Source organism: Emydura macquarii, unplaced genomic scaffold (genome assembly GCF_026122565.2).
Source record: "Emydura macquarii macquarii isolate MOO-44397 ecotype Brisbane River unplaced genomic scaffold, CSIRO-AGI_Emac_v2 contig_1876, whole genome shotgun sequence".
In the NCBI taxonomy this organism is placed as follows: Eukaryota; Metazoa; Chordata; order Testudines; family Chelidae; genus Emydura; species Emydura macquarii.
This window is the reverse complement of record NW_027132013.1, coordinates 22,968,388-22,992,658: the sequence shown is the minus strand read 5'-3', so window position 1 is coordinate 22,992,658 and position 24,271 is coordinate 22,968,388. Positions and strand designations below refer to the sequence as shown.

At 46.3% G+C, this 24,271-nt stretch overlaps 1 protein-coding gene across 4 annotated transcripts in view; it reads left to right on the top strand.

The window, feature by feature from the left end:
- The window catches only part of MGA (MAX dimerization protein MGA), an 88,165-nt gene that overhangs the window by 45,447 nt on the left and 18,447 nt on the right, over positions 1-24,271 (top strand). For 3 of the 4 annotated variants that reach the window (XM_067557942.1, XM_067557941.1, XM_067557940.1), the window contains 3 exons: positions 490-2,216; positions 22,087-22,211; positions 23,466-23,517. In XM_067557942.1, the coding sequence (XP_067414043.1) occupies positions 490-2,216; positions 22,087-22,211; positions 23,466-23,517 (1,904 nt within the window). Of the gene's footprint in view, positions 1-489; positions 2,217-3,330; positions 3,427-22,086; positions 22,212-23,465; positions 23,518-24,271 lie in introns of those variants that run through there. The other variant, XM_067557943.1, reaches the window with a different exon arrangement.

The following is a 24,271-nucleotide window of genomic DNA, read 5'->3' as shown; positions in this document are numbered from 1 at the left end:
AAAAATAATAGTTTTTCCATCAAATTTCAGAACTGTTCATTTTGTTTCGGTAGGGAAAATTACACACTTTCTCTCTTTCAAAATGAAAAAAAGGGGCAAGTAAAGAAAAAAAGTAAATTAAATTTTTAAAATTTGAATGGAATTATTTTGAAATTTTCTGACAATTTATAAAGGAAAGAAAGTTAGTTTATTTTGAATTTTTTTATGAAAACTTTTTCTGACCAGGTCTAATAACTGCTTTTTCAGGACATTGATGAAACTTGTGCATTAACTGACAAAACAGGAAAGAGAGATCCCTTTGTGGAAATCTTATGGTAATCTACCTGTTATGCAGCACCAGTTGTTATATTGAGATTCTGTGGTGTAGTACTTAATCATATTATAATCCTTAGAAGCATGCTGTCTGCTTTACTGTATATAACATCAAATACTAGAATCAGGAGGAATGATTCCAGGAAATAGGTAATTAGTATTTCATCTCTCTCAAAGGCTCTGTTGTAGGAATCCGGTTGCCTGGGCCTTCTAAGCCTCCTGAGACGCCTGTATCACCTACATCCTCCACTTCTGTTTCCCCTGCCAAAAACCCAACAACACAAACGGTTGGATCCAAGTCTGCATCTACAGCTAATTTGGTCACTCAGGCATCATCTGTCCTTCCGTCGGTACCCAGTTTTGTATCACAAGCAGGCACTCTGACTCTGAGGATCTCACCTCCAGGAGCAAGCAGCATTGCGGGTCAGACAGGCTCTGAATCTAAAATAACATACAGCTCAAGTGGTCAACCAACTACTGCTGCCAGTCTCATACCCCTTCAGTCTGGCAGTTTTGCCTTGCTTCAGCTCCCAGGACAGAAATCTGTCCCAGACTCAATTCTTCATCACGTTGCATCCCTCCAGATAAAGAAAGATTCCCAGAATGTAAGCCAAAAGGATGAGTCTGTTTCTACTAATCAGCAAGAGCATGAGAAAGCGTCACATTTGGAAGAGGTAGAGGTCATGGAATCAGAGGTCACAGTGTCAGATAGTAAACAAGAGGAAAACGAGTTGCCAGCAAATCAGTCAAATAGTACAGACGAGTCTGCAACAGATGTAATTACATCTGACAGAAACTCCACTGCCTTAGAAATGATTGAGAAGGATCCAGAGATGCTGGAGGATTACTCAGATGACATTCCCACCTTCCAGCATGATGTTTCTGCAGATGTCATATCATCAGACCATTCGTACATCAGTGAAAAGCCAACCAGTGAGAAAAACAAAATGATCACTGAAAAGAAAGAGGATTCCATGCATTCTGAAGACGTATTGGAGGAGATTTCAGATAACTCAGAGACTATTTCAGAATTACTAGGTCAAACAGTAGTTGCTTCTGCAAATACTGCATATCCAGAGAGTCCCCAGGAACAGGAAGAGACTACACTGTTAAAGAGCCATGTGGAGGAGCATATGAGCACTCTACAGGCAGAGAGTCTAGATCCTGAACAGGAGGGAAATGCACAGCCACAGAAAAAAGGGGAAGAGAAGGTGAATGCTGCCCAATCACAGAGTCCACAGGAGAAGCAAGAGATTTATGCACACCTGGAAAGCAAAGACAAGCAGCAGGAAGGGACTCAACCACTTCAGAACCAGAAAGAGCTCCAGGACATCATTGCACAGCCAGAGATCAAACGGGAGGCATTTGAGGACTCTACAGAGACAGAGAACATAAAGGAGGAACAGGAAAATAAATCTGAGATCATTTATACAAAGGAACATGGTAAAACTTCAGGAGAAAAGCATGTAAAAAATACAAATGAGTGTAAAAGAAATCTAGATAACCAGGAAAACCTTAACACTCCTAACCAAGAACAAAGCACCACTGTTTTTCAGAAAGCAAGTGAAACTGCTAAGGATAACTCAGTTCATGTCAACAATTCTTGGAACACAATATCTAGTAATGCAGCTGGTTTAGAAAACAAAAGTAACACTGAGAGAGAAAATAAAGTTGAGAAATCTGTTAAAGGTTATTTCCTGACCCCAGAACAGAGAGCACAAGAATCCAAACCTCACAAAAAGGGTTATACTCCCACTATTGATGTTACCACTGATGATGTGGAAGAGGAAGATGACGATGAGGATGATGATGAGGATGACGAAAAAACTGATGATTCTGCTGATGAGATGCTGGATGGAGCTTCTGATTTCCAGAGTGAAGAGGAGGTGGATGTGGAAAAATTGGTGAGTATCTAACTCTTTAAAACTGAAAATTCTCTGATTTTTGAAAGATAAATGACTTTTTAAAAAATCAACAAACTAAGTGTGTGAAGACACAATAGGGACCTAGAAGGCTCACTGTGGGATGTTAATGTACCAGTCTTTTGTTACTTCAGAAGACCTAGATGACAGGTCTCAAGTGAGAATATTTTTGGTTTCTTCATAGTTATACAAACTCCTGACACAATATGGCACTATTAGTGGTATTCCTTCTGTTTGAGAAATTCACAGGATTGAAAATAGAGTTGTGTCTGTTTCACAGATAAGGATTGAAATAAATTGGAAGAGCTCTGGTATAAACATTGCTCATTGCCTTCCTGCAGTATATAGTTCAGCCTAATTCTTTTTGTCACCTAAGAAATTTTAGCATAGTGAAAAAAGCATCTGACCCAACTTTTGAATCCTAATTTAATTCCATCCTACTGCCTTTCCAACGTACGTCTTTGTCCCTCCCAGAAACAAGTGTTATCTTTTGAACTCCTCCTTTAGTATTAATTGTCTTCCCTGGTATCTTGTTTCATGTCTGTGAAACAGTTCTGTCCAAGTTTCCCAATTGATGAGATGACTCTGTACTTTTGTACCCTTACTAGGTTATAAAATGCATCTGTCAATTTTATCAAATCTTTTAAAATAATTTTGTGTCTTTCTGTGAGAATAATCCCAGTTCCTTTTACATCTCCATTATTTGGTTTGTCAGACATACTATCTTTCATTTATGTTGTCCTGCACTAAATCTTGTAATATCCTCCCTGTGGAACAGCATTTACTACTGTATTATAGTGTTCCTGAGGTGGTCTTAAAGTGCACTATACAGTAACAGCATCCCTCAAAGTGTTAATACAGCCTAGTATCTTGTTGGTCATTTGTACTGATACTATGCACTGGAACATGATGGTTTCAGTGATTTGCCAATGGTCTCTTCAGTTGACAGAGGACTTTCCTGATTGGTAAGCTCAATAGGTGTTACGTTTGGCACTTATTACCTAGATAGGTGCTTTGCTCTCAGTCATGTAAACTAGCCAGATTCTTTAGAATTTTATTTTAATTTTTTTCCTTTTTCGTTTGCCTCCAAATTTAGTTCATTCTACAAACCTGGAGATCTTGTTTTCAGCTCTCATTCAGATTATTTGTATATATATTAAAGGGGCCCTGAAACCAAACCTTGACATTATTCCTCAAAGATCTGAAGGATAAGCGTTTCTATTCCTGATACTTCCTAATCCCAAAGCCAGGAGCAGTCTCAAACTTAAACCTTAAGATATTAAACCTGAGAAACCTCAACAGATACATGAAGAAGTTGAAGTTTGGCATGGTCTCTCTGGCATCAGTCATCCCCTGTCTGGATCCAGGAGACTGGTATGCTGCCCTCGACCTGAAGGATGCATACTTCCATGTATCAATCATCCCAAGGCACAGGAGATTTCTCTGATTTGTAGTTGGACAATCCCACTACCAGTTTACAGTGCTACCATTCAGCCTCTCAGCAGCTCCCCAGAGTCTACACGAAGTGCATGGTGGTGGTGGCTGCATTCCTTAGATGGAGAATGATAGAAGTCTACCTTTACTTAGACAACTGGTTGATAAAAGGTCACTCCTGGCAGCAGGTGCAATCAGACATAGAGTTAGTGATCTTGACATTTGCCAAGCTGGGCCTCCTAACCAACGCACAAGTCAGTCCTAGTACCCACTCAAAGGATAGAGTTTATAGGGGTAGTCATAAACTCAAACCTGGCCAGGGCCTCCCTTTCAGAAGCATGATTCCGGACCATACTCTTCATCATACAGGAGTGGGAACGACACCCTTTGACCACAGTCAGAAACTGTTTAAGACTGTTGGGTCACTTGGCAGCCTGTACTTACATAGACTAGCATGCCAGACTGCACCTAAGACCTTTACAGACATGTCTGGCTTTGGTTTACCAGCCGTCCAGGGATTGCATAGACAAGGTATTATCAATCTCAACATCGGTATTAGACATGCTCCGCTGGTGGCTAGACCAGAGTGCAGTATGCCTGGGAGTCCTACTTTCAGGGCCATCCTCCATCCTCACCCTAGTGACTGACGCATCGGACACAGGCGGGGGGGTGGGGGGAGCTCATCTGGGTTCCCTAAGGACTCGGGTTGTTGTCGCAGGAAGAACTATCAACCCACATCAAAGTCAGAAAGCTAAGAGTGGTACATCTTGCCTGTCAAGCCTTAAGGTCTCATCTGAAGGCAAGTGTGTTGCAGTAAAAACAGAGAACATGACAGCAATGTTCTGTATAAACAGACAGGATGGTGATCACTCTTCTCTCCTGTGTCAGGAAGCCCTTGACCTCTGGCATTTTTTTTATAGCTCACGCGATACACATAGAAGCTTCATACCTACCAGGATCCCAGAACATACTCACGGAGCACCTTAGCAGGTTGATATCTACACACGTCTTTCCATACAGACATGATGAACCATATCTTCTGAAGGTGGGAGATTCTCTAGATAGACCTGTTTGCGACAAAGCCTAACAGGAAGTGCGCTCAATTCTGCTCTGTCCAGAACCACAGTCTGGGACCGATTGCAGGCGCTTTCCTCATTCCCTGATTGGGTCATCTACTCTATGCCTTTCCCTCAATGCCTCTGGTGCACAAGGTCCTTCTGAAGGCCAGGAAGGACAAGTCCGTAATGATCTTGATAGCCCCCTCGTAGCCACGCCAGCAGTGGTTCACCATGCTACTCAAGCTCTTAGTGGAGGCCCCATGAGTCTTCCATTAGTGCCAAATCTGATTACACAAGACCATGGCCCCCTTTGTCACCCAAACTTGCAATCCCTTCATCTTCCAGCATGGAAGCTCCGTGGCTGAACCAGCAGGAGATGGTGTGCTCAGAGCAGGTCAGAGAAATTTCCTAGGAAGTAGGAAATCCTCCAGTAGGGCTACTTACCTAGCAAAATGGAGGAGATTCTCCCTGTGGTCCAGGCAGAAAGGCACTTCTCCGGAGATGTCAACAATTCCTCTCATTCTGGACTATATCTTAAACATCAGGGGTTGTTGGTATCTTTGATTAAGTCCACTTTGCTGCAGTTTCATCTTTCCATCCATGGGTGGTTGGCCATTCTCGAACCACACAGTAAATAGCTTCCTCAAGGGCCTCGACAGGTTGTTCCCTCAAAAGCGCCAACCGATTCCCCAGATGGACTTTAACCTAGTGCTGTCTGCACAGATGAGACCACCATTCAAACTTTTGGTGACATACTCTCTCTTGTACCTGTCGTGGAAGGTGGCCATTACGTTGGCCAGAAGAGTTTCGGAACTAAAGCCTTGACGTCGGAGTCTCCTTATACGGTGGTCTTTAAAGTTAAGGTTCCCCTGCGACTGCACCCAACCTTCTTTCCAAAAGTAGTTTCAAAGTTTCATTCAAACCAGAACTGAGGAGGTAGGTAGGGCTCTGCCGACCCTCCATAATGGGTACCAGGGAGGTGCGACTCCAGGGGGCTCCAGAACCGACCCTACGGGTACCACTGGGGGAAAAAGCCTTCTGACAACCGTGCACGAGGTGTGCACCCACCTAATTGGAATGGACATGAGCAGCGCATCTTGAAGAACAGCAATTACAGAAGGTTAGTAACCGTCTTTTTTTGGAAATGTGTTGCTCATGTTCATTCCATGACTCTCCCTTCTGTCGGTGTTAGCTGGCCAGAAGGAACTGAGAGGATGCGGAGCCGGCCAGCCCACTGATACTGGCACATGTATGCAGCTCCACAGGGCGCTAGAGCCAACCTGACACATACCACAAAAATCTCCGGTGACTGCAATGTGGCACGCACACACCTAACGTGGAATGGATATGAGCAACACATCTCAAAGAGCAATTTACAGAAAGGTTGGTAACCTTTTTTTTGATTAGCAATGTCTGTCAGGTCCATGTATGTGCTCTCTGCCTCCTGTGGCCCGTACAAGTTTGTAAAGCGTGGGGTGGCTACAACCCTGCCTCAATTCTTATTGCCCATGGCAGCAAAACAGAACCTAGCAAGTGTCTGACCCTCTAGTTCTTCACTCCGGCTAAATCTCTCAACACTCTTTTCAGCGTTTTCAGAACTCTTTTGATCTGCTGATACACGACCACCTTGGACATCCTCAATTTGTCTGGACTGATTACTGATGATCAGAAGATACCACCATCCCTACAGGAAGAGCATTGGATTAGTCAGTATCATGCTAGCCAGCTATTTCCCTAAGGCACATCACTGTGGCCCTGTTGTGCTTATTGGGTCTGTAACCTTATGCTGCTAGGAGCTGGTCTCACACTTAAGAAAGAGATCACTTCCCCCATCAGCTTCTCTAGTCAGATCACTTATGCTAAATAGGGAGGACCATCAGGAAGAACCAGATCTAGGGGTTGAGCCGCACCAGCATTCTATTTCACCATCAAAGGAACTCTCATTATCGCCTGATGAAATTGTGTCTTTGGCATCAGTACTGGCCCTGGATGACACAAGTCATTCCAGGAGATCCTTATGAAAACAGCAGAAACTCTAGTCATATCTGAGAAATGTAAGTTGATCAGTATTTTGACAAATGATGGTCTGCCCAGAATCACCTTTCCCATAAATGAGGGACTGCTTGAGTCTGCTAAAGTCTTTTGGCAGACATCAGCCACTATACCACCTATGGCAAAATGAAAAGAAAAATGGTACCGGGTCCCTCGAACCAGGTTTGAGTTCTTTTATGCCCACCCCAATCTGGGCTCGTTGGTTGTGTTGGTAGTACAGGAAAAATGTAAATTGAACAAGTGTACCTCTAAAGACAGGGAACCCAAAAGACTCAACCTATTTGGAAGGAAATCTTACTCCTTTGTCTCCCTACAACTGTGAGTGGCAAATTGCCAGGCCTTAATGGCCAAGTATGACTCTTCAACCTGGGACAGGTTTTTTTAATTGAAGCTCTCACAAGACAACAGGAAGGAGCTCAGAGAAATAATTAAGGATGATCTGTTCGTGGCCAAGATGATCTTATAAGTGGCAGTGGTTTCCTTTGAGACTGCAGCCAAATCTGGGGCCCACAGCAGTAAAAATGCACAGAGCATTGTCTCCAAGTATTAGGCATCACTAAGGAGTTGATAAAGGACCTGCCCTTTGAGAGCATGGAGTTTATTGAGCAAGTGAACTGACAGCACTCTGCACTCCTTAAAAGAATCTGAAGCCACCCTGCGCTCACTAGGGTTTTACAAGCCAGCCTTGTACCACAAGCTATACTACCCTTAATTCCGGTCAAGATAGCAAACTATCCCAGGAAGCCGGAGTACCACACCAAGATATAGCAGAGGTTGCCAGCCTTCCCTTGGACAGCAACACACACACCCCACTCCTGTGATAGGTCAACAAATTTGACACAAGCCACATAAAATCCAGTCCAGAGAGCATGACTTTTGAGAGCATAACATTGGACATGAATTCTAGAGATCATCATCCAAGGCTGCCCCATCCAGTTCCACTCTTTACTCCCTACCCTCTTCCTTTCTCCATCCCCCTTCAGGGACTCTTCTGACAAGATCATCTTACAGAACTGGCCTTATTGCTTCATCTAGGAACCATAGAGGAGGTGCCATCAAATGTCAAGGAAAGGGGTTTTTATTCCCAGTATTTTCACATCACAAAGAAACAAAAGCGTTTTCATCCTATCCTGAGATGTTTCAACAAATATATACTCCATCTCAGTTTCAGGTTTGTAACATTTTGCCTCCATCATTCAATCTCTCTAAGCTCAGGATAGGTTTGTGGCTCTTGACTTGAAGTATGCATACTTTCATGTAGCTATTCATCCAGCCCTCAGGAGGTACCTAAGATTCACGGTGGGGTCCGCACATTACCAGTACAGGATTTTGTGCTTCGGTCTCTCCCGGGTACTGAGGGTGTTCACAAAATGCCTGGCTTCAGTGGCAGCACACTTAAGGAGAAAGGGAATCCACATCATCTATCTGTATCTGGATGACTGGCTAATGAGAGGCAGGTCCCAGCAAAAGCGTATGTATATCCTCTCCCTGTTCTCCCAACAAGGACTCCTGGTGAATTACAAGAACTTGTCTAATATCAATGCAGAAGATAGAGTTTTTAGGACTCGTGGTCAATGAGAGCCCACCTGCCAGAGGACAGGTTCTGGTCCCTTCAGTTGACAGTAGAAGACCTAAACTCAAATGCAACAACTGTGTGTGCATGTCTGGGACTACCAGGCCATATATTGGTATGCATATATTTGATGCTACTTGCTCAATTTCATCTATAGCTCAGGTCGGTGTAGTCCCCATCCATGCATCATATGACCAAGACAATCATGATCTGGCCCTAGGTGTAGTAATAACTCTCTTGGTAGCTGGACCCTGAGAATCTATGCCGGGGGTACCATTTTCGTTCTTTTCCCCTACCTCTTCACAGGTGCCTCAGGGACAGGTTAGGGTGCTCACCTAGACCATTTGCAGGTGCAAGGGACATGATCCTAGGATGATCTGAAGCTCTGTATTATATCTTAGAGCTCAGGGTCAACTGATGGGCCTGTACAGCATCCCTGCCTGTCCTGGGGGACTGCACGCAGCAGATCTTGACAGACAACATGTCTGTGATGCACTATTTAAACAAATACAGCATTTTCCAGGTCCATTTTGCAGCTATATCAGTGTGTCACAGTCCAGTCCAGTTATATTCAGATGCCTCAAGGGTTTCCTGTATACTTACCCACCTGTTAGAGATCTGACTCCTACTTGGGATCAACTTCATCCTCTTGAAATTCATGGAGCCTCTGATTGTTCGATACTTCACTTTAGATGGTTGTGGTTTTCCTGATAGCTATTCAGCACAGAGGGTAAATGAGCTCCAAGCCCTGAAGACCAGACCTCCTTATGTATCTTTTCATAGAAATAAGGTTGTCCTGAGACTACACTCAAAGTTCCATGGTAAGATCGTCTTGCAGTTATGCCTTAATCAATCAATCAAACCCACTGGTGACATTCTTGAAACAACAGTCAGTGCTGGGAGAGAAGAAGCTACATTCTGTGGATACTTCCAGAGCCTTGCTCTGTTAGTGTTTGACTGATACAGCTGATGCGCCTCCTTCCCGCTATCCATAGTGGATACTGCCTGCCAGTAGTTTACAGTGGGACATTCACACAGACAGACTTGAGAAAGAAGGAACAGTTACTTTCCCTACAATAGCTGGTTCTTTGAGATGATGTCACTAGTATGGATTCCACAGTTCGCCCACCATCCCTGCTTTTTGGAGTTCTCAGCTAACATGGGTCTTATACTGTGGAGGGACTGCAGGAGGGACAGACCTTTATGCCTTCACATGGGAACACAAGGGCCATGCATGGCGCCAGCAGACACTACTATACAAAATACTCTGCTCTTCTGCACATGAGGTGCAAGTGCCTCTCAGTGGGATCCACATTAACTATAACATCTCAGAAAACCACAGTTACAGTAGGGTATGTTACTGTTTTTTGCTGGAGGCCTGGATGCCAGGAGCAGGGGGATCCACGTGATTAGAGAGTGCTTAGTAAAAGGTTTGAAGTATGTGGGGGGAAGTACTACTGCATCCCTAATTTCCTCGCCACTTTCCTTTTGCAGTGCTGACTCTTCTGGTCCTTGCACTCCCTCATTCCCGCACATATCCTGCCTTTCAAGCCCCTACGCTTCTTGGGGAGGTCCCCTGGGGAGGATGGGGTTAGGAGTGTCCTCAGCAAGCTCTTTTGAGCCCTTGACAAGGCTCACCAAAGGATTGATGTGCTTATCCAGGTGGCGTCCTTCTCTTGTGCAGCTCCTATGATCACAGGTAATAAAATCCCCTCCTGAAGTCTTTAGGAGGTGCGCATTAGTGAGGCTTCCTTCCTGCAGAGGTCAGGAAAAGGAAAGGGGAGGCCTTCCCTCCCTAAGCTTCCTTTGCTGCCTACTCCTATGTTATTACTATTATGTTTGTTTTAAGGAAAGTTCCACAAGAAAGTATTGAGGGAAAGTTAAGGTTTGCAGTTACATCTACATCAGTGGTTTGTGGACATATTACTTTCAAGAATGTTGTTACTAAATCACAAATACTGGAAATCTATGAAATGCAAAATGAAGGTTGCACTTCACGAACAAGGTACCCGAACTACCTTAAGTGTACTCCTGTATCAACACCTTGGAAAAAAAATCATATAAACATACTACTTTATCTGTCCATAATGAAGACTTTTCATTTTATCAGAGACCACAAAAACTAGAATCCCAGTTTAATTGCATAGTTGTTTGATTGCTTTATGGACACGCACACCAAAATGTTACAAATTTCTGATTATACAAATAGCATACTGAAAGCATTCATTTCCCATTATTGATTCAGAGCCCAATCCTGCCAGATACTGAGTACCCAGCTTCTTATGGAAAGATGCTCAGGACTTCATAGGATAGGGCCATACTATTTCATGTGGCATCGAGTTATCCAAGTTTCATTAACACAGAGCTAGTTTGTTTCCATATATAAACCTCATATGCTCAGATCAAGCCGTCAGAAACACGTACATGAAAAGAGCAAAAGTGATGTGGTGATAATCACATTTAGTAGGGGAGAATCAGTGTATGCAATCAATTATAGAACCCATGTGTTACAGAGTGCATGTCTTTGCAGAGACAGGAATTGCTAAGATGGTAAGGAAGGGAAGAATTAAAGTATTTTAGGAGTCTTGCTTAAGAAGTGTAAATTTTACTGTACATATCCTGAATTTCTAATATATAAGTTCTCTCTTCAAGTAATTGCTCATATGCATTCCAATATAGGTGAGTGCGCGCCCCGTGCACGAGTCTCCGGAAGCTTTTCTGCCCCTAGCAACTCCCGCGGGTCGGCTCCTGCGCCCCCTGGAGTACCGTGCTCATATCACGGTATATAGGGCACTGCCAACCCTGTGGCCCCCAGTTCCTTCTTTCCGCCCGTGATGGTCAGTGGAACGCCTGCCCCTTGCTTAATCCCAAGTAGCAATCTCACATAGTTAATAGTTTTAATAAGTTAAGTGTTTTACAGTAGGTAGTAGTTTTTTCATAGTTAAAAATAAATAAATAAATAGTTTTTATAGTTAAGTTAGCTATAGTTAGCCCTTAGGGGCTTTGACGGAGCCATGCCGGGCTCCACCGGGTTTAAAGCCTGTGCCGCTTGCTCTAAGGCTTTTCCGGTCAGCGATCCGCACGACCACTGCCTCCGATGCCTCGGAGAGCAGCATCGAAAGGACAAATGCTGGATTTGTAAGTCCTTTAAACCCCGGAATCAAAAGGAGCGAGATGCCCGCCTCAGAACTATCTTGATGGAGTCGGCGCTTCGTCCCGACTCTGAATCCTCTAGGTCACCGATGGCACCGAGTGTTTCATCGGTACGCAGCACTCCACCAGCACCGACGTCGGTACTGACTCAGAAGGTACCGAAAAAGAAGAAATGGCCAGAGGCCGTGTCTATGGACTCCCCCCTGCAACCGGTACAGCAGGGGGTGATGCAAGAGATGCCCCAGCCATGTGCCGTCAAAACAGCTCCAGCACTGGCATCTCCGCGCAGGAAGCCTCCCCCAACCCCAGGGGGTGGGGGAGCGCCCCTGCAGGGGCCGTCGACGTCGGAGGTGTTTGCAGCGACACGCGCCCTGATGGGCATGCCTACGCCTCCGTCCGCCCCTCAGCCGAGGGCGTCCGGGACGGCGTCTCGGGGTAGACCAGTGCTGGGTTACCCCGGTGGGCAGAGGAGATAAGGATTGATGTCTCCCCCCAGACGGTTGAGGAAGGGGGAAAGGGAGAACCTCCCTTCTCGCTCCTACTGAATGTTGTTGAACACCTCGACACCGCAGCACCGGGAGCAGTCGCGAGGTTCTGGGAGCAGCCGCTCCAGCTCCGCATCTTGAGGCGACCGGTCATCGGAGTCCCGGCACCGCTCCATCACCGGCTATGCGGCACCGAGGGAGACTCAGCACCATCCTCGATCCTCAGTGTGCAGCTCTCAGCACCGGTCGACCTCACCCAGGGACGCCCGGCACCGCTCCCATTCTCAGCACCGGTCCCGTTCACCTATGGTGCCGAAACCTTTGGTGCGCATGCGAGAGCAACGTTCCCGATCCTCGGTGCACAGCCCGGTGCGGATCCCGGTGCCTGAGACGAGTCAAGCCCCTCTGCACAGGTCCAGATCCCCGGCCTATAGCCAGACACAGTCGCGGGGAACCAGACATCGTTCCCGGTCCCTTAGCAGCCCGTCGTTACCCAGCTGCTTTTGAGACCCACCGTCGCCACTCTACGTTACGGATGCCCAGTCCTGCACCGGCAGACACCTCTGCACCGTGGCGACGCTCTCAGTCCCCAGCCCGGAGGCATTACCACGCAAGGTCCTGGTCACGCAGTCCAGTGCAGCCTTCGGCACCGCAGCGCTCGGCACCGAGTGACCCTTCGGCACCGCATCCCGACAGAGGGCACAGCCGCGAGCGGGGCCGCCCAAGGTCTCCGGCAGACAACCGCCGTAAGACCGAGAGGGCCTGAGAGCACTCATCTACCAGCATCATCCCGATGCGGACAGAGATCGTACAAAGCGACACAAGTCGCACAGCCTGGCCCCTCGGGGGCCCGTTTCGTATACGGGACCGGGACCGACGTGGGTGCAAGGGCGTTGGCAATGGCCCTACTGGGGCCCGTGGCCGCCACAGACGACCCAGGGCACAGGGTCAGTGCCTTTAGTGGCAGTCCAACCGCCACCCCTGCCCCCCAGCCAGAACAGGGGGCACTCTTCGGATGAAGAGTCTGACTCCATGGAAGGCCCCTCCACGGGTCCCCTCCCACAGTCCTCCTCCTCTTCCCCCCCGGACATTACAGCCAGGGACCAGAGGACCCCGCTTCCCAATTTTAAGGCCCATCAGGAGCCATTGAAGAGGCTGGCTGACAATCTAAAAATGGACCTGAAAGAGCTTTCGGAGGAGGAGAACCCTCTTTTTGGGGTTTCAGGTTCAGCCGGGCCTTCCAGGGTCGCGCTCCCAGTTCACAACCGGGTCCTTAAGTTGGTCAAGCCCCTCTGGGAGACCCCCGTCTCGGTGGCTGCCACCTCAAAAACAGACAAGCGCAAGTATTATGTCCCCCCTCAAGGGTTTGAATACTTATACAACCCCCCCCTCAGGGTCGCTGGTCGTAGATGCTGTTAACCAGAGGGACAGACAAGGTGCCCAGTCGAACACTCCCAAAAATAAGGAAAACAGAAAATTAGACCTTTTTGGAAGGCAGATTTATTCAACTGCAGCTCTTCAACTGCGCATAGCGAATCACCAAGCGCTCCTCAGCCAATATAACTTAAACCTCTGGGCCTCCCTCCAGAGGTTCGTCCATGCGCTGCCCCAAGACCTGGCTGAGGATTACAATACCATACTCCAGGAGGGCGCAACAGTCGCAGGAGCCACTCTCCAATCCGACTGACGCGGCGGGGAGGGCTATGGCGTCTGGGATAGTCATGTGACGATCTGCTTGGCTACAATCGTCCGGCCTGTCACCAGAAGTGCAGCAGGCTATTCCAGATCTGCCCTTTGATGGCAAAGGCCTGTTCTCTGACAAAACAGATAACAAATTGCACGCCTTGAAGGACTCTAGGGCCACCCTAAAGTCCTTAGGCCTGTATATGCCGCAGGCCACGAGGCGCCAGGGCAAGCAGCGACCTCAGAGACAACAGCAGCCCGTCCCCAGATTACCCCCTCGGCCTGCCCCAGCCAAGGAGAGGTCGAGATCGGTTCAGGCAGTCTAACCGCCAAGACTGCCAAGGCCCTGCTGGGGGCTCTCAGCAAGGGCCTCAGAAAAACAATAAGCGCCCCTTTTGATGGGACGCTCGAGGGTGACTCTTTCCCCATCCCCCTGGATCTCACTCTGCCCTTCACAGACAGACTGCACCCGTTCCTCCAAGAGTGGCAGAGAATAACCTCGGACCGCTGGGTGCTAAGTGTGGTGCGAAGAGGTTATGCCCTCCAACTCTCAGTCTTCCCACTGGACTTTCCCCCACCCCGTCCCTCTTCAGGGACCCCTCTCACGAGCTACTCCTCGTCCAGGAGGTGCGCTCTCTCCTCCTCCTCCTCCTAGGGGCGGTAGAGGAAGTTCCTCCTATGGAAAGGGGCAGGGGGTTCTATTCTCGGTATTTCCTTATCTCTAAGGCAAAGGGAGGCCTGAGGCCTCTTCTAGACCTTCGTCGTCTGAACAAGTTTAACAGGCGCCTCAAGTTCCGTATGGTCTCCCTAGCCTCTATTATTCCTGCGCTGGATCCAGGGGATTGGTGTGCTGCCTTCGATTTAAAAGATGCCTATTTCCACATCTCTATCCTCCCAAGCCACAGACGTTTCCTCCGCTTTATGGTAGCGGGTGGCCACTACCAGTTTTCGGCCCTCCCCTTTGGCCTTTACTCAGCGCCCAGGTCTTCACAAAATGCATGGCGGTGGTAGCAGCCCACCTGCGACGCAGAGGCGTCCAGATCTTCCCCTACCTCGACGATTGGTTGATACGAGGAAGATCCAGAGTCCATGTAGAAAACAGCCTGGCCCTAACTTGCGTGACATGCACCAAACTGAGGCTGCTCATCAACGAGCAGAAGTCCACGCTCACCCAGGTGCAGCGCATAGACTTTATAGGGGCTACCCTCGATGCGGTTCAGGCCAGGGCCTTCCTCCCATGGCCTTGATTCGAGACCATGGCCGCCATAATCTCAGAGTTGTACAGGTCCCGCACGACGACAGCCAGGCACTGCCTTCAGCTGTTGGGACACATGGCGGCATGCACATACGTGGTGAGGTTGGCTCGCCTCAAACTCAGGCCTCTCCAAGGTTGGTTGGCCTCTGTATACGCCCCGGCCAGACATTCGCTATCCAGGGTGGTCACAATCCCAACACAGGTACTAGCATCCCTCAACTGGTGGACAGACCCGAGGGAAGTGCTGAGGGGGGTTCCCTTTACAGAATTGACCCCCTCCATAACGCTAATAACAGACGCTTTGGATGTGGGCTGGGGGGCCCACATGACCCGCAACTTCAGCATGCAGGGTCTCTGGTCGCCACAAGAACTGCACCTCCACATCAATGTCAGGGAGCTCAGGGTTGTCCGGCTGGCCTGCAAAGTGTTCCTCGGGTTCCTAAAGGGCAGGGTGGTGCATGTCCTCACGGACAATACGGCAGCCATGTTTTATATAAACAGGCAAGGGGGGGCACGCTCCTCGGCCCTCTGCCAGGAAGCCATACAACTGTGGGACCTTGCGGTAAGGCACAATTTTCACCTGTCTGCCTCTCACCTTCCTGGGGTCAGGAACGACGAGGCGGACCGCCTCAGCAGGTCATTCTTACCCCGCCCTGACTGGTCGCATCAGTGGGAGGTGGCAACTTTTCTCTTCCACAAGTGGGGTGTTCCCCAACTAGACCTGTTTGCCTCAGCATGGAACAAGAAGTGCCCGAGGTTCTGCTCGCTCCGGGGTCGCGAGCAGAGCTCCATCTCGGACGCTTTCTTAATAGACTGGACGGGGCCCCTAATGTATGCATTTCCCCCCGTTCCGCTACTTCCCAAAGTACTGTTGAAAGTCAAGAGAGACAAAGCGGACGTCATCCTGATTGCATCAGCCTGGCCCCGGCAGCTCTGGTTCAGTATGCTGCTGGACCTATCCATAGCCGAGCCAATACCACTTCTGAAGCGCTACGACCTGCTCTCCCACGACCAGGGTCGCCTTCTGCACCCGGACCTGGACTCCCTCCACCTGACTGCATGGAGGCTCTGTGGTTGACAGAGGGGGAGAGAGCCAGTTCAGCGCAAGTTCAGCAGGTCCTGCTGGGAAGCAGGAAGCCTTCCACTCAAGTGCTGTATAAGGCTAAATGGAAGCGCTTTAGTTTTTGGGTGGAGTCCCGGGGCATCCTGCCCAGCTCTTTGCCCATTCAGGTGATTCTAGAGTACCTGCTCCTCTTAAAGATGCAGGGCCTGGCACTGGCCTCCCTGAGGGTACACCTGGCGGCTATCTTGGCCTTCCACTGGCCAATGGAGGGGAGGTCGATCTTCTCTCACCCTATGTCCCATCGGTTCCTCAAGGGGATAGAGAGGCTATATCTGCAGGTCTGTGACCCGGTACCTCTCTGGGATCTGAATTTGGTCCTCACCGTCTTAACGGGACCCCCCCTTCAAGCCCTTGGCTACATGCCCATTGCTCGTCCTTTCTTGGAAGGTAGCCTTCCTAGTAGCCATTACATCGGCTAGAAGGGTCTCCGAGTTAAGAGCTTTGACCTCGGAGCCCCCCTACATGGTCTTCTACAAGACAAAGTGAGGCTGAGACCCCAGCCAGCATTCCTACCTAAGGTGATGTCTCAGTTTCACTGTAACCAGGACATCTTCCTCCCCGTGTTTTTCCCTAAACCACACGGTTCGGAGGTCGAGCGGAGATGGCATTCATTGGACGTCAGATGGGCCCTGGCCTATTATATCGATTGCACAAGGCCATTCTGGAGATCAACCCAACTGTTCGTGGCAGTCGCGGACTGGATGAAGGGCTCACCTGTCTCCACCCAGCGCATCTCCACCTGAATTACTGCCTGCATACGTTCCTGTTACGACCAGGCGAAGGTACCACTTCCAGGGACCGTGACGGCACACTCGATCAGAGCCCAGGCCTCATCGGCGGCCTTCCTGGAGCGTGTGCCCTGCAGGACATCTGCAAGTCAGCAACCTAGTCATCGGTCCACACCTTCACATCTCACTACGCCATCGTGCAACATGCGAGAGAGGACGTGGGCATCGGCAGAGCTGTGCTGAGAAGGGCTACTCGCCAGTGACTTCTACCCACCTCGAAGGTATGGCTATTTAATCACCTATATTGGAATGCATATGAGCAATCACTCGAAGAGAGAAAACAAGTTTACTTACCAGTAACTGTTGTTCTTCGAGATGTGTTGCTCATATTCATTCCAAACCCACCCTCCGTCCCCGCTGTCGGAGTCGGCAGAAAGAAGGGACTGGGGACCACGGGGTTGGCGGTGCCCTATATATTGCGATATGAGCGCGGTACTCCAGGGGGCACAGGAGCCGATCCGCGGGGGCTGCTAGGGGCAGAAAAGCTTCCGGAGACTCATGCATGGGGTGCGCACTCACCTATATTGGAATGAATATGAGCAACACATCTCGAAGAACAACAGTTACTGGTAAGTAACCTTGTTTTCTTAATTTAACTCTTTTTAACTTCCTTAAAAAGTAACATGTAGTCAGTCCATTGATATGTGCCTGCACACTTCAGTCACTTTCATGTTTTATTGGTTGTGGGTTTTTTGTGGGATAAGAAACTTTAATATTTTGGATACTTGCTATAACTTTCACTGTGTCTGTGGGGGGAAAAGGCAAAACAGAATCAAGGTATTCTGTTGATTACTCTGTTCCAACTTGAAAAACTTTAATCTATGGCTACACTTTTTTGTTCTTAGACTGAGTGTACTTGTCTATTCTTTTTTTCCCCTAAAGTGAGAGATAAAAGCAGATAAAACTGAACTGTTTCTCTCTTTCCTTCTCCATACTCTTTCAAGTGTACTCCCTCAACAATCTAATCCCTCTTTCTACACTTTTTTTATTCCCTCCCTTCAAATGAGAGAAGTCCCTAGTTTTCCTCTACTCTTGTACTCCTTCCCCCTCTCCACCATCAGAATCTTCCTGTTCTGGTTCTCCTAATATGGAACAGCTTTTAGGCTTCATGCCAGGGAATATCTGTTCAGCTACTTCTCCATACGACTGAGGTAGGAGGATGTAGCAGCAAAGTAAGGAGGACAGAAAATGGGATGAGGGATGAAGGTGGTACTATTGTGTGTTGACTAATTAAACCAAGAAATTCCTATCTGACTACATTTCCTAGGAATCACAGAGACCTTGTTCCTCTCTGATGCAGTATCCCATCACATGCCTTCTTATTTGGGGAAACTGGCCAGTCGTGGAGGTTGAAAGCACATCAGAACTGGCCAATGTTTTGCCTGTTAAACCTGTTTTGTATCCATCTTTTTGTGAAATCTACCAGAAATTTGGTCTCTGGCAAGTGGACCAAGTTGGTGGTTTAGTATCTCCTAACCACATTTTTAAAAATTGTATTCACTTTTTGTGCAGTAATGAATTCATTTCAATTTAAATCTCCTTGCCCTCTCTCAGCTGAGGAGTCACCGGAGCATTGAGGCTCTAATCCTCTGGGTCCTTCCAGTTGAGCACCTTTCTAAAGGTCTCTCTGGCCCCCACCACAGCATCAGAGAAGCCCTGTGAAAGTATTGAGCCAAATCTAAGGATGAGTACAGCTTTTCAAGAGCTTCAGAGGGTGCCTGCTGCCACCAGCCAACCCTTGCTTTGCCAGGGCACAGGGCTTTGACACTATGGCTCATCTGGGGATTAGCTCTCAACACTCAGATGCCTCCTCCTTTTGTTTCTCACCCAGTGGTCTCACACTATGCCTCTCTGGAGTCAGGTTATTCCCTCTTCATGCCTTGAGGTGCTCCGTCTTCATGACTTGGCCCTGGTCACTCTCGTTTTCTCCTTCCAGGATATCAAAGTCCCACTAGACAAACTGTCTCGGGCAGTCTTCCGATCCACTGCCCAAACTGTGCCAGTTCCCCAGAGGCTGGTAGCGGAACCTAGACCTGCCCTCAACTGGGTTCCAGCCCAGGTGGACCTTATCGCTAGCAACCATGGTCTACGGAATGTCAAACCCTGTTGCTATTTCCCTGGGTTCCTTCCTGCTTTCTTCCCTATCTTCTGTCTTTCCTCTGGGTTATCACTGAAGCTTCCTCTGTTCCCTGCAGCTATTTGACCCTCACTCCAGTTCTTACCAGAGTCTGTATTCCCAGACAGGAATCCCAGGGTTTACTCCCCCCTAGGACTCCTTCTTGTCTCTTGCCAACTCCCTTCCTCTCTAGTTTCTTCCTGCAACCCCTGTTCTCTCCTTCCTGATCTTATACTACATCATCTTGCTGTGGCCCAGCTGGGCTGCTTCGCCCATTAGGCTTTATCAGTCCTGCCTGTCCTCAAGGGGCAGCCTTTCATGGGGTTAATGGGCCCTTTTTTACCTACTCAGGTCTTGTATGAGGTGGACATCCCAGCACAATCCTGTTAGATTCATTCCATCCTTTTTTTCATCAAAATTGCTGCAGGCAAGACATTAAAATAGTGTGCTGGTTGGCATATAGGCATTGAAGACATAATCCCAGAGGGAATCCAGGCTCCTTCTACAAGGTTCCTAGTGGCATTGTGTGTAGAAAACAACTGAGGAAATTTGCAGAGCAGCATCTTAATCTTCATATAATACATTTATCAAACTCTACAAAGTAGGTTCCCAGTCTTCTGTGGAGGGCATCTGTTGGTAGGAGGGTGTTGCGTATGGTGATCCCAAAATAAATGTCTGTTCAGACACTTTTTGTATTTCCGGGGGGGTGGGTGTGTGTGCGCGTGTGTGTGTGCGCGCTTTTTCCTTCTTTCCTCCCTACTCCATATTTCTTGGTACTTCCCATGTGTCTCACAATTGTGGGAGAAGCTGGGCTGCAGAAGGGGGAAAACAATTGTTGATATCTTCCTTTGTCATCAATGTCCCCTACAGTTCTATCCTCTTTGGTGTAATAATGTCCGTTGAGTGTTTTTTATTCAACTTTTGGATAATTCTTGTGGTGGGATTGTATGAGGGGGGTGTCCAAGTACCTTAGCCTAGAAACAGTGCTGAACAACTTCTTGTGTCTGCAGAGAGGAGGGCACAGCCCCATGCATCAAAGAACTATGAGAGATGCTGATAGCAGAAGAGAAATTTTGTTTCTTTTCTTTTTTTCTCTTATAAATTGAAACACATTTAAATCCACATAATCTGAGGTTTCACTGGCATAAATTCTATGACTGACAACTGGAAGTATTGCATTTTCAAGCATCGGGGGTTAATGTAATTAATAAACGGTGGTGTGTTGATTGCTTTCTGCTGCAACTCAAGTCTGCTGATAGCTTAGCTTCATCCATGGCTGACTGCCAACATCTTGAGATTTAGTACAACATTTTAATTTTCTTTCCTGCCTACAAGCTGTATAAGAGCTGTATAATATAAAAGCAGTTGTATAGCTCTGTGTATTCTGAGTAATAAGAAGCAAATAATAAGTAGCAAATTACGATAGTGCAGTAAAAAGTAAGAACAGCTCTCACTTTCCTTATGAAATAAGTGCACATTACCTTTTTTACTCTTCTCTGTGGACTGCTATTTTTTGTGATTAAATGTCTGCATTGGTTTCAGGTAAGTATACAATTCACAGAAGAGAGAAAACAGCTCTGCATAAAGAAGGAAAGGACAGAGAGAAGGAAAGAGACAGAAGAGAAGAGCAGGAAGAGAGAGCGAGATAGGGATGGTTCAGGGTATTTGGGTGAAATAAAATATAGAATGGAGGCATAATTATGGTTTCTCCCATTAAGAAGGTAAAGAATATTGCAGTGTATAAGTAGACTGTTATTCTTCAAAAAAAAAAAAAAAACTGTCAAACTGATATTGTTTTTTTATATGCCACTAATTTGATGGCTGCCACATCTAACTTAATTATTCCTGCCCTTTAAGCACTGGGCCAAAGATTTTCATCTCTGCAGCAACAGGTGATCTTGAGGGGGTTCTTTAGGTCACTGAGGAAATTTGGAGATGACTGTATTTGTGGGAGTATTTTTTTAAAATTATATCATCCATAGAATTGTCCTTATTAAAAACAGCTGTAGGAAAACATTTTACAAGTGCACCTCATTGTGATTTTTTTCAGTGGGACTTAAGCAATTTAAGCACTTAGGTGCTTTGAGAACTTTTACCTGGAATTTTGAACACAGTCTCTTCTCGGAGGATGAAGGGTGATCCTGCTATGCATTTACTTCCACAACCATTTAGTAGTGAGCTTCTCTGTGCCTGATAGCACCAGCAAGCTTCCATGTCCTTTATTTTCATCCTAGCACCTTTTAAAGGGACATTGTAATTTGAATTTTTTAAATAGACAAATTTTAAAAAATTCAAGTTTTTCTGACAAAACTCCTTTTAAATAGTATACCTTTATTTTAAAAAAATTATACTGTTTTCTTCTCCTTGTTGATATTCTCCAGTACATCCAAGAGCAACTGTATCAAACATAGTGAAGCCCACCCATGCTACTCCCCCCCCTTAACTGCCTACCTGTTAACTATTCAGTTTCATTTTTACTGCCTCTGTCACTGGTTAAGCATCCTCTTGCCTGGAATGAAGACATCCACCCTGGGCACAATTTCCTTCTGCAGCACTGTACGAAGTTGGTGATAAAATGCTAGTGGCATGAGAAAGTGGACCGTTAACAAAAGAGTAAAACTGATTATGCATTCAGTGCTGTTAAATTCACAAAGTAAACAAACGAACAGTCTCCCTAATCTCTGTCAATTACAGTAATCTTTGGTATTTCCAACAGTCTTCAAACTGATGGTGTCATTTTAACTAGAATCGACTAGTATTAGTCAGTGGCAGAAGTTGCTTTTAGTGTTAAGTATAATGCAATCATAGCCTGTTTGAAAATGTAAGCTGGAGGACTCTGCCTCTTAAAGGCTTTGTGTAATTCATAATAAAAGCATAAATGGCAGAAGTGGGTATTGCTGAGAGCTCCAATCCAATGTGAAGGGTTAGTGGGGGGGGGGGGGGGTCCTTAGGGTTAAGAGTCTGTCATAAATCACCTGCCTAATATATGTATCTGTTTATTGGCAGATGTTGCTGGTGACTGTTTCCTAATGTTATATTGTAATCTATCTTGAGTCAGAAGTGAAACAAAATGTTTGGCTTGAGCTCAGTTAGAGAATTGATGTTTGCTTTTTAAAAAATAAACTATTTCAGAATGAGTGTGAGTACAGTGAGAATGATGAGCCCGTGGACATTGAGACTGTGGAGGAGCTTTCAGAGAAGATTAACATTGCCCGTCTGAAGGCCACAGCTGCTGGTATCGGACCTTCCAAACAGAAGTAAGCATCTTTTGTATCAACCGAGAAAACTAAAGTGCTATTTTACCAATTAATTGGCATGAAAATGAACTGGTTAATGAGGTTTTAAGAAATTGTAAGACCAAGTAAGACCCCAATCCTACAATCAGGTCTTGCAGTGCAGTGGGACTGTGCATTAACTGACTTGGGTTCATTCTGTGAGATCTGAATGAAGAATTGAGACCTCCCTGCTTAATTTTCAGTGTAATCAATATGGCCATTAGGATACGTGTCTTATGTGCACTTTATCTTAACAGAGCCAATGGTCAGTCTAATTACTTACTGAAAATAAGCAGAATTGGCTGAGTTTTTTAGTTTAGTTTTTAGTTTCCCTTTCTGCTAATCCTGTGTGCCCCCACTAGTAGATATACTGCAGCAGCTGAGGGGTTGCCAGTTAGTTTCAGGCTGTGGCATTTGTTATCTTAGGCACTAGTCCTACAGAGACAGGGCATTGTTGACTTCATTCTGAGGCCACAGAGCCTGTGTGAACTAACCGTTTTATCTCCTTTTAAAATCCACCTTGGTTTGTTCATTATTTGTTGCTGTTGTGACTTTTCAGAGCATTTAAAAAAAAACAAAACCCTCATTTACGGTGTAGAAAGGTAGCCTCAGATGTTTTCCTTTATTTCTTCTGGTTTGCTACATTAGGAATATCAGATCCTGAAATTCCTTCTCTTTGCTGAAGGAATTTGGCAAGATCTTTGAAGAATCTGGATGGGGTATCGCACATCTCAAAACATTTCCCTTTCTCCTTTGAGAGCTACGGCTCATGTTTCAGCCTCAGACAGTGATGTGACCATTCTCTAAACGTTGCCAAAATCTTCTTTTGGGGTCTATATTTTTATGTCATAATATAGTAATAAACCAAAAGTACTGGTTTTGCTCTGTGCTCACCCTGTAACCTAAGCATGACTGAGGTTGGTACCGGCAGACATTGGCAGATTTTATTACCTTTGTTGACACAGAGAGAATTATAAGATTGCCATTTTGCCCTACAAAGTAATTTTACAGTTTTTGAAAGAGCCAGATTTGACTAAAGTCTGTGGTGTCCAAGATGGAGTCATCCATCTCCCTTGGAACAGCACTGGCAGCATTATACCACCTTCATCTAGTTGCAAGGAAAATTTATTTCAAGGGATAAACATGAATAATTCTAAGGCTGTTGGCAATGTAGTCAATGAGAATGGAGTACATGAGATGAGTAATACTGGGAAAAACCTCTTGCTTCTCTTCCAGGCACCGTATTCGTAATCCTTCAGATGAGAAGGTGGCAGAAAAGTCTACTAAGGTATATATTTACTCTTCTTTTTTCCTCTTAAGTATCATGTTTCCATTTTAAAGATCATCTTTCATACACAGAGAAACTTAAGTGTGATTTTTTTCTATCTTCTATATATTTATGGTTAAATACTAGAAACTGGGCAGGATCCTAATCCCAAAGCCCATTGATACTAAAAGAGAGACAGGCATGGACTTAAATGCCCTTTAGATCAGGTTGTAAATTTGTACAGGAAGAAAAAAGTGCCTTCACTGCCATTGCGTCTTATTAACTCTTTGGATGTCTTAGGTTTTTTGTTTCTGGTGCATGTAATTTGCAGTGAAAATACATATTATGTATCAAATTGAGTATTACATTTTTTATGTCTGGGAAGGGAGAATAGGGCTTATAAACAAGACTGCTGCTTGTCAAAAGGAGACAGGAATTCTGAAAATGATAGCTTAGTTTAAATAGCCTACACTTTGGCAAATTAAAGTGATCTCACAAAGACCATATGATCTAAAGCCCACTGAAGTCAAAAAGAGTCTTTCCATTGACCCAGAATGACCTAAAAAATTTAGACTAAATTTCTATTGCTTGCAGAGGTCTGTAAGGAGTACAGTACTGCTTCACAGGGTAAAATAATAGAATATATACTACAGCTGTCAGAGTAACAGTAAAATAACAGACCAACCAGCCTAGAGTGGAGAGAGGAGTCATTCCTACATGAGCATGAAGGATATCTGCCTTTGTGGCAGCTGACTTAATCAGAGCCTGCCTTTTG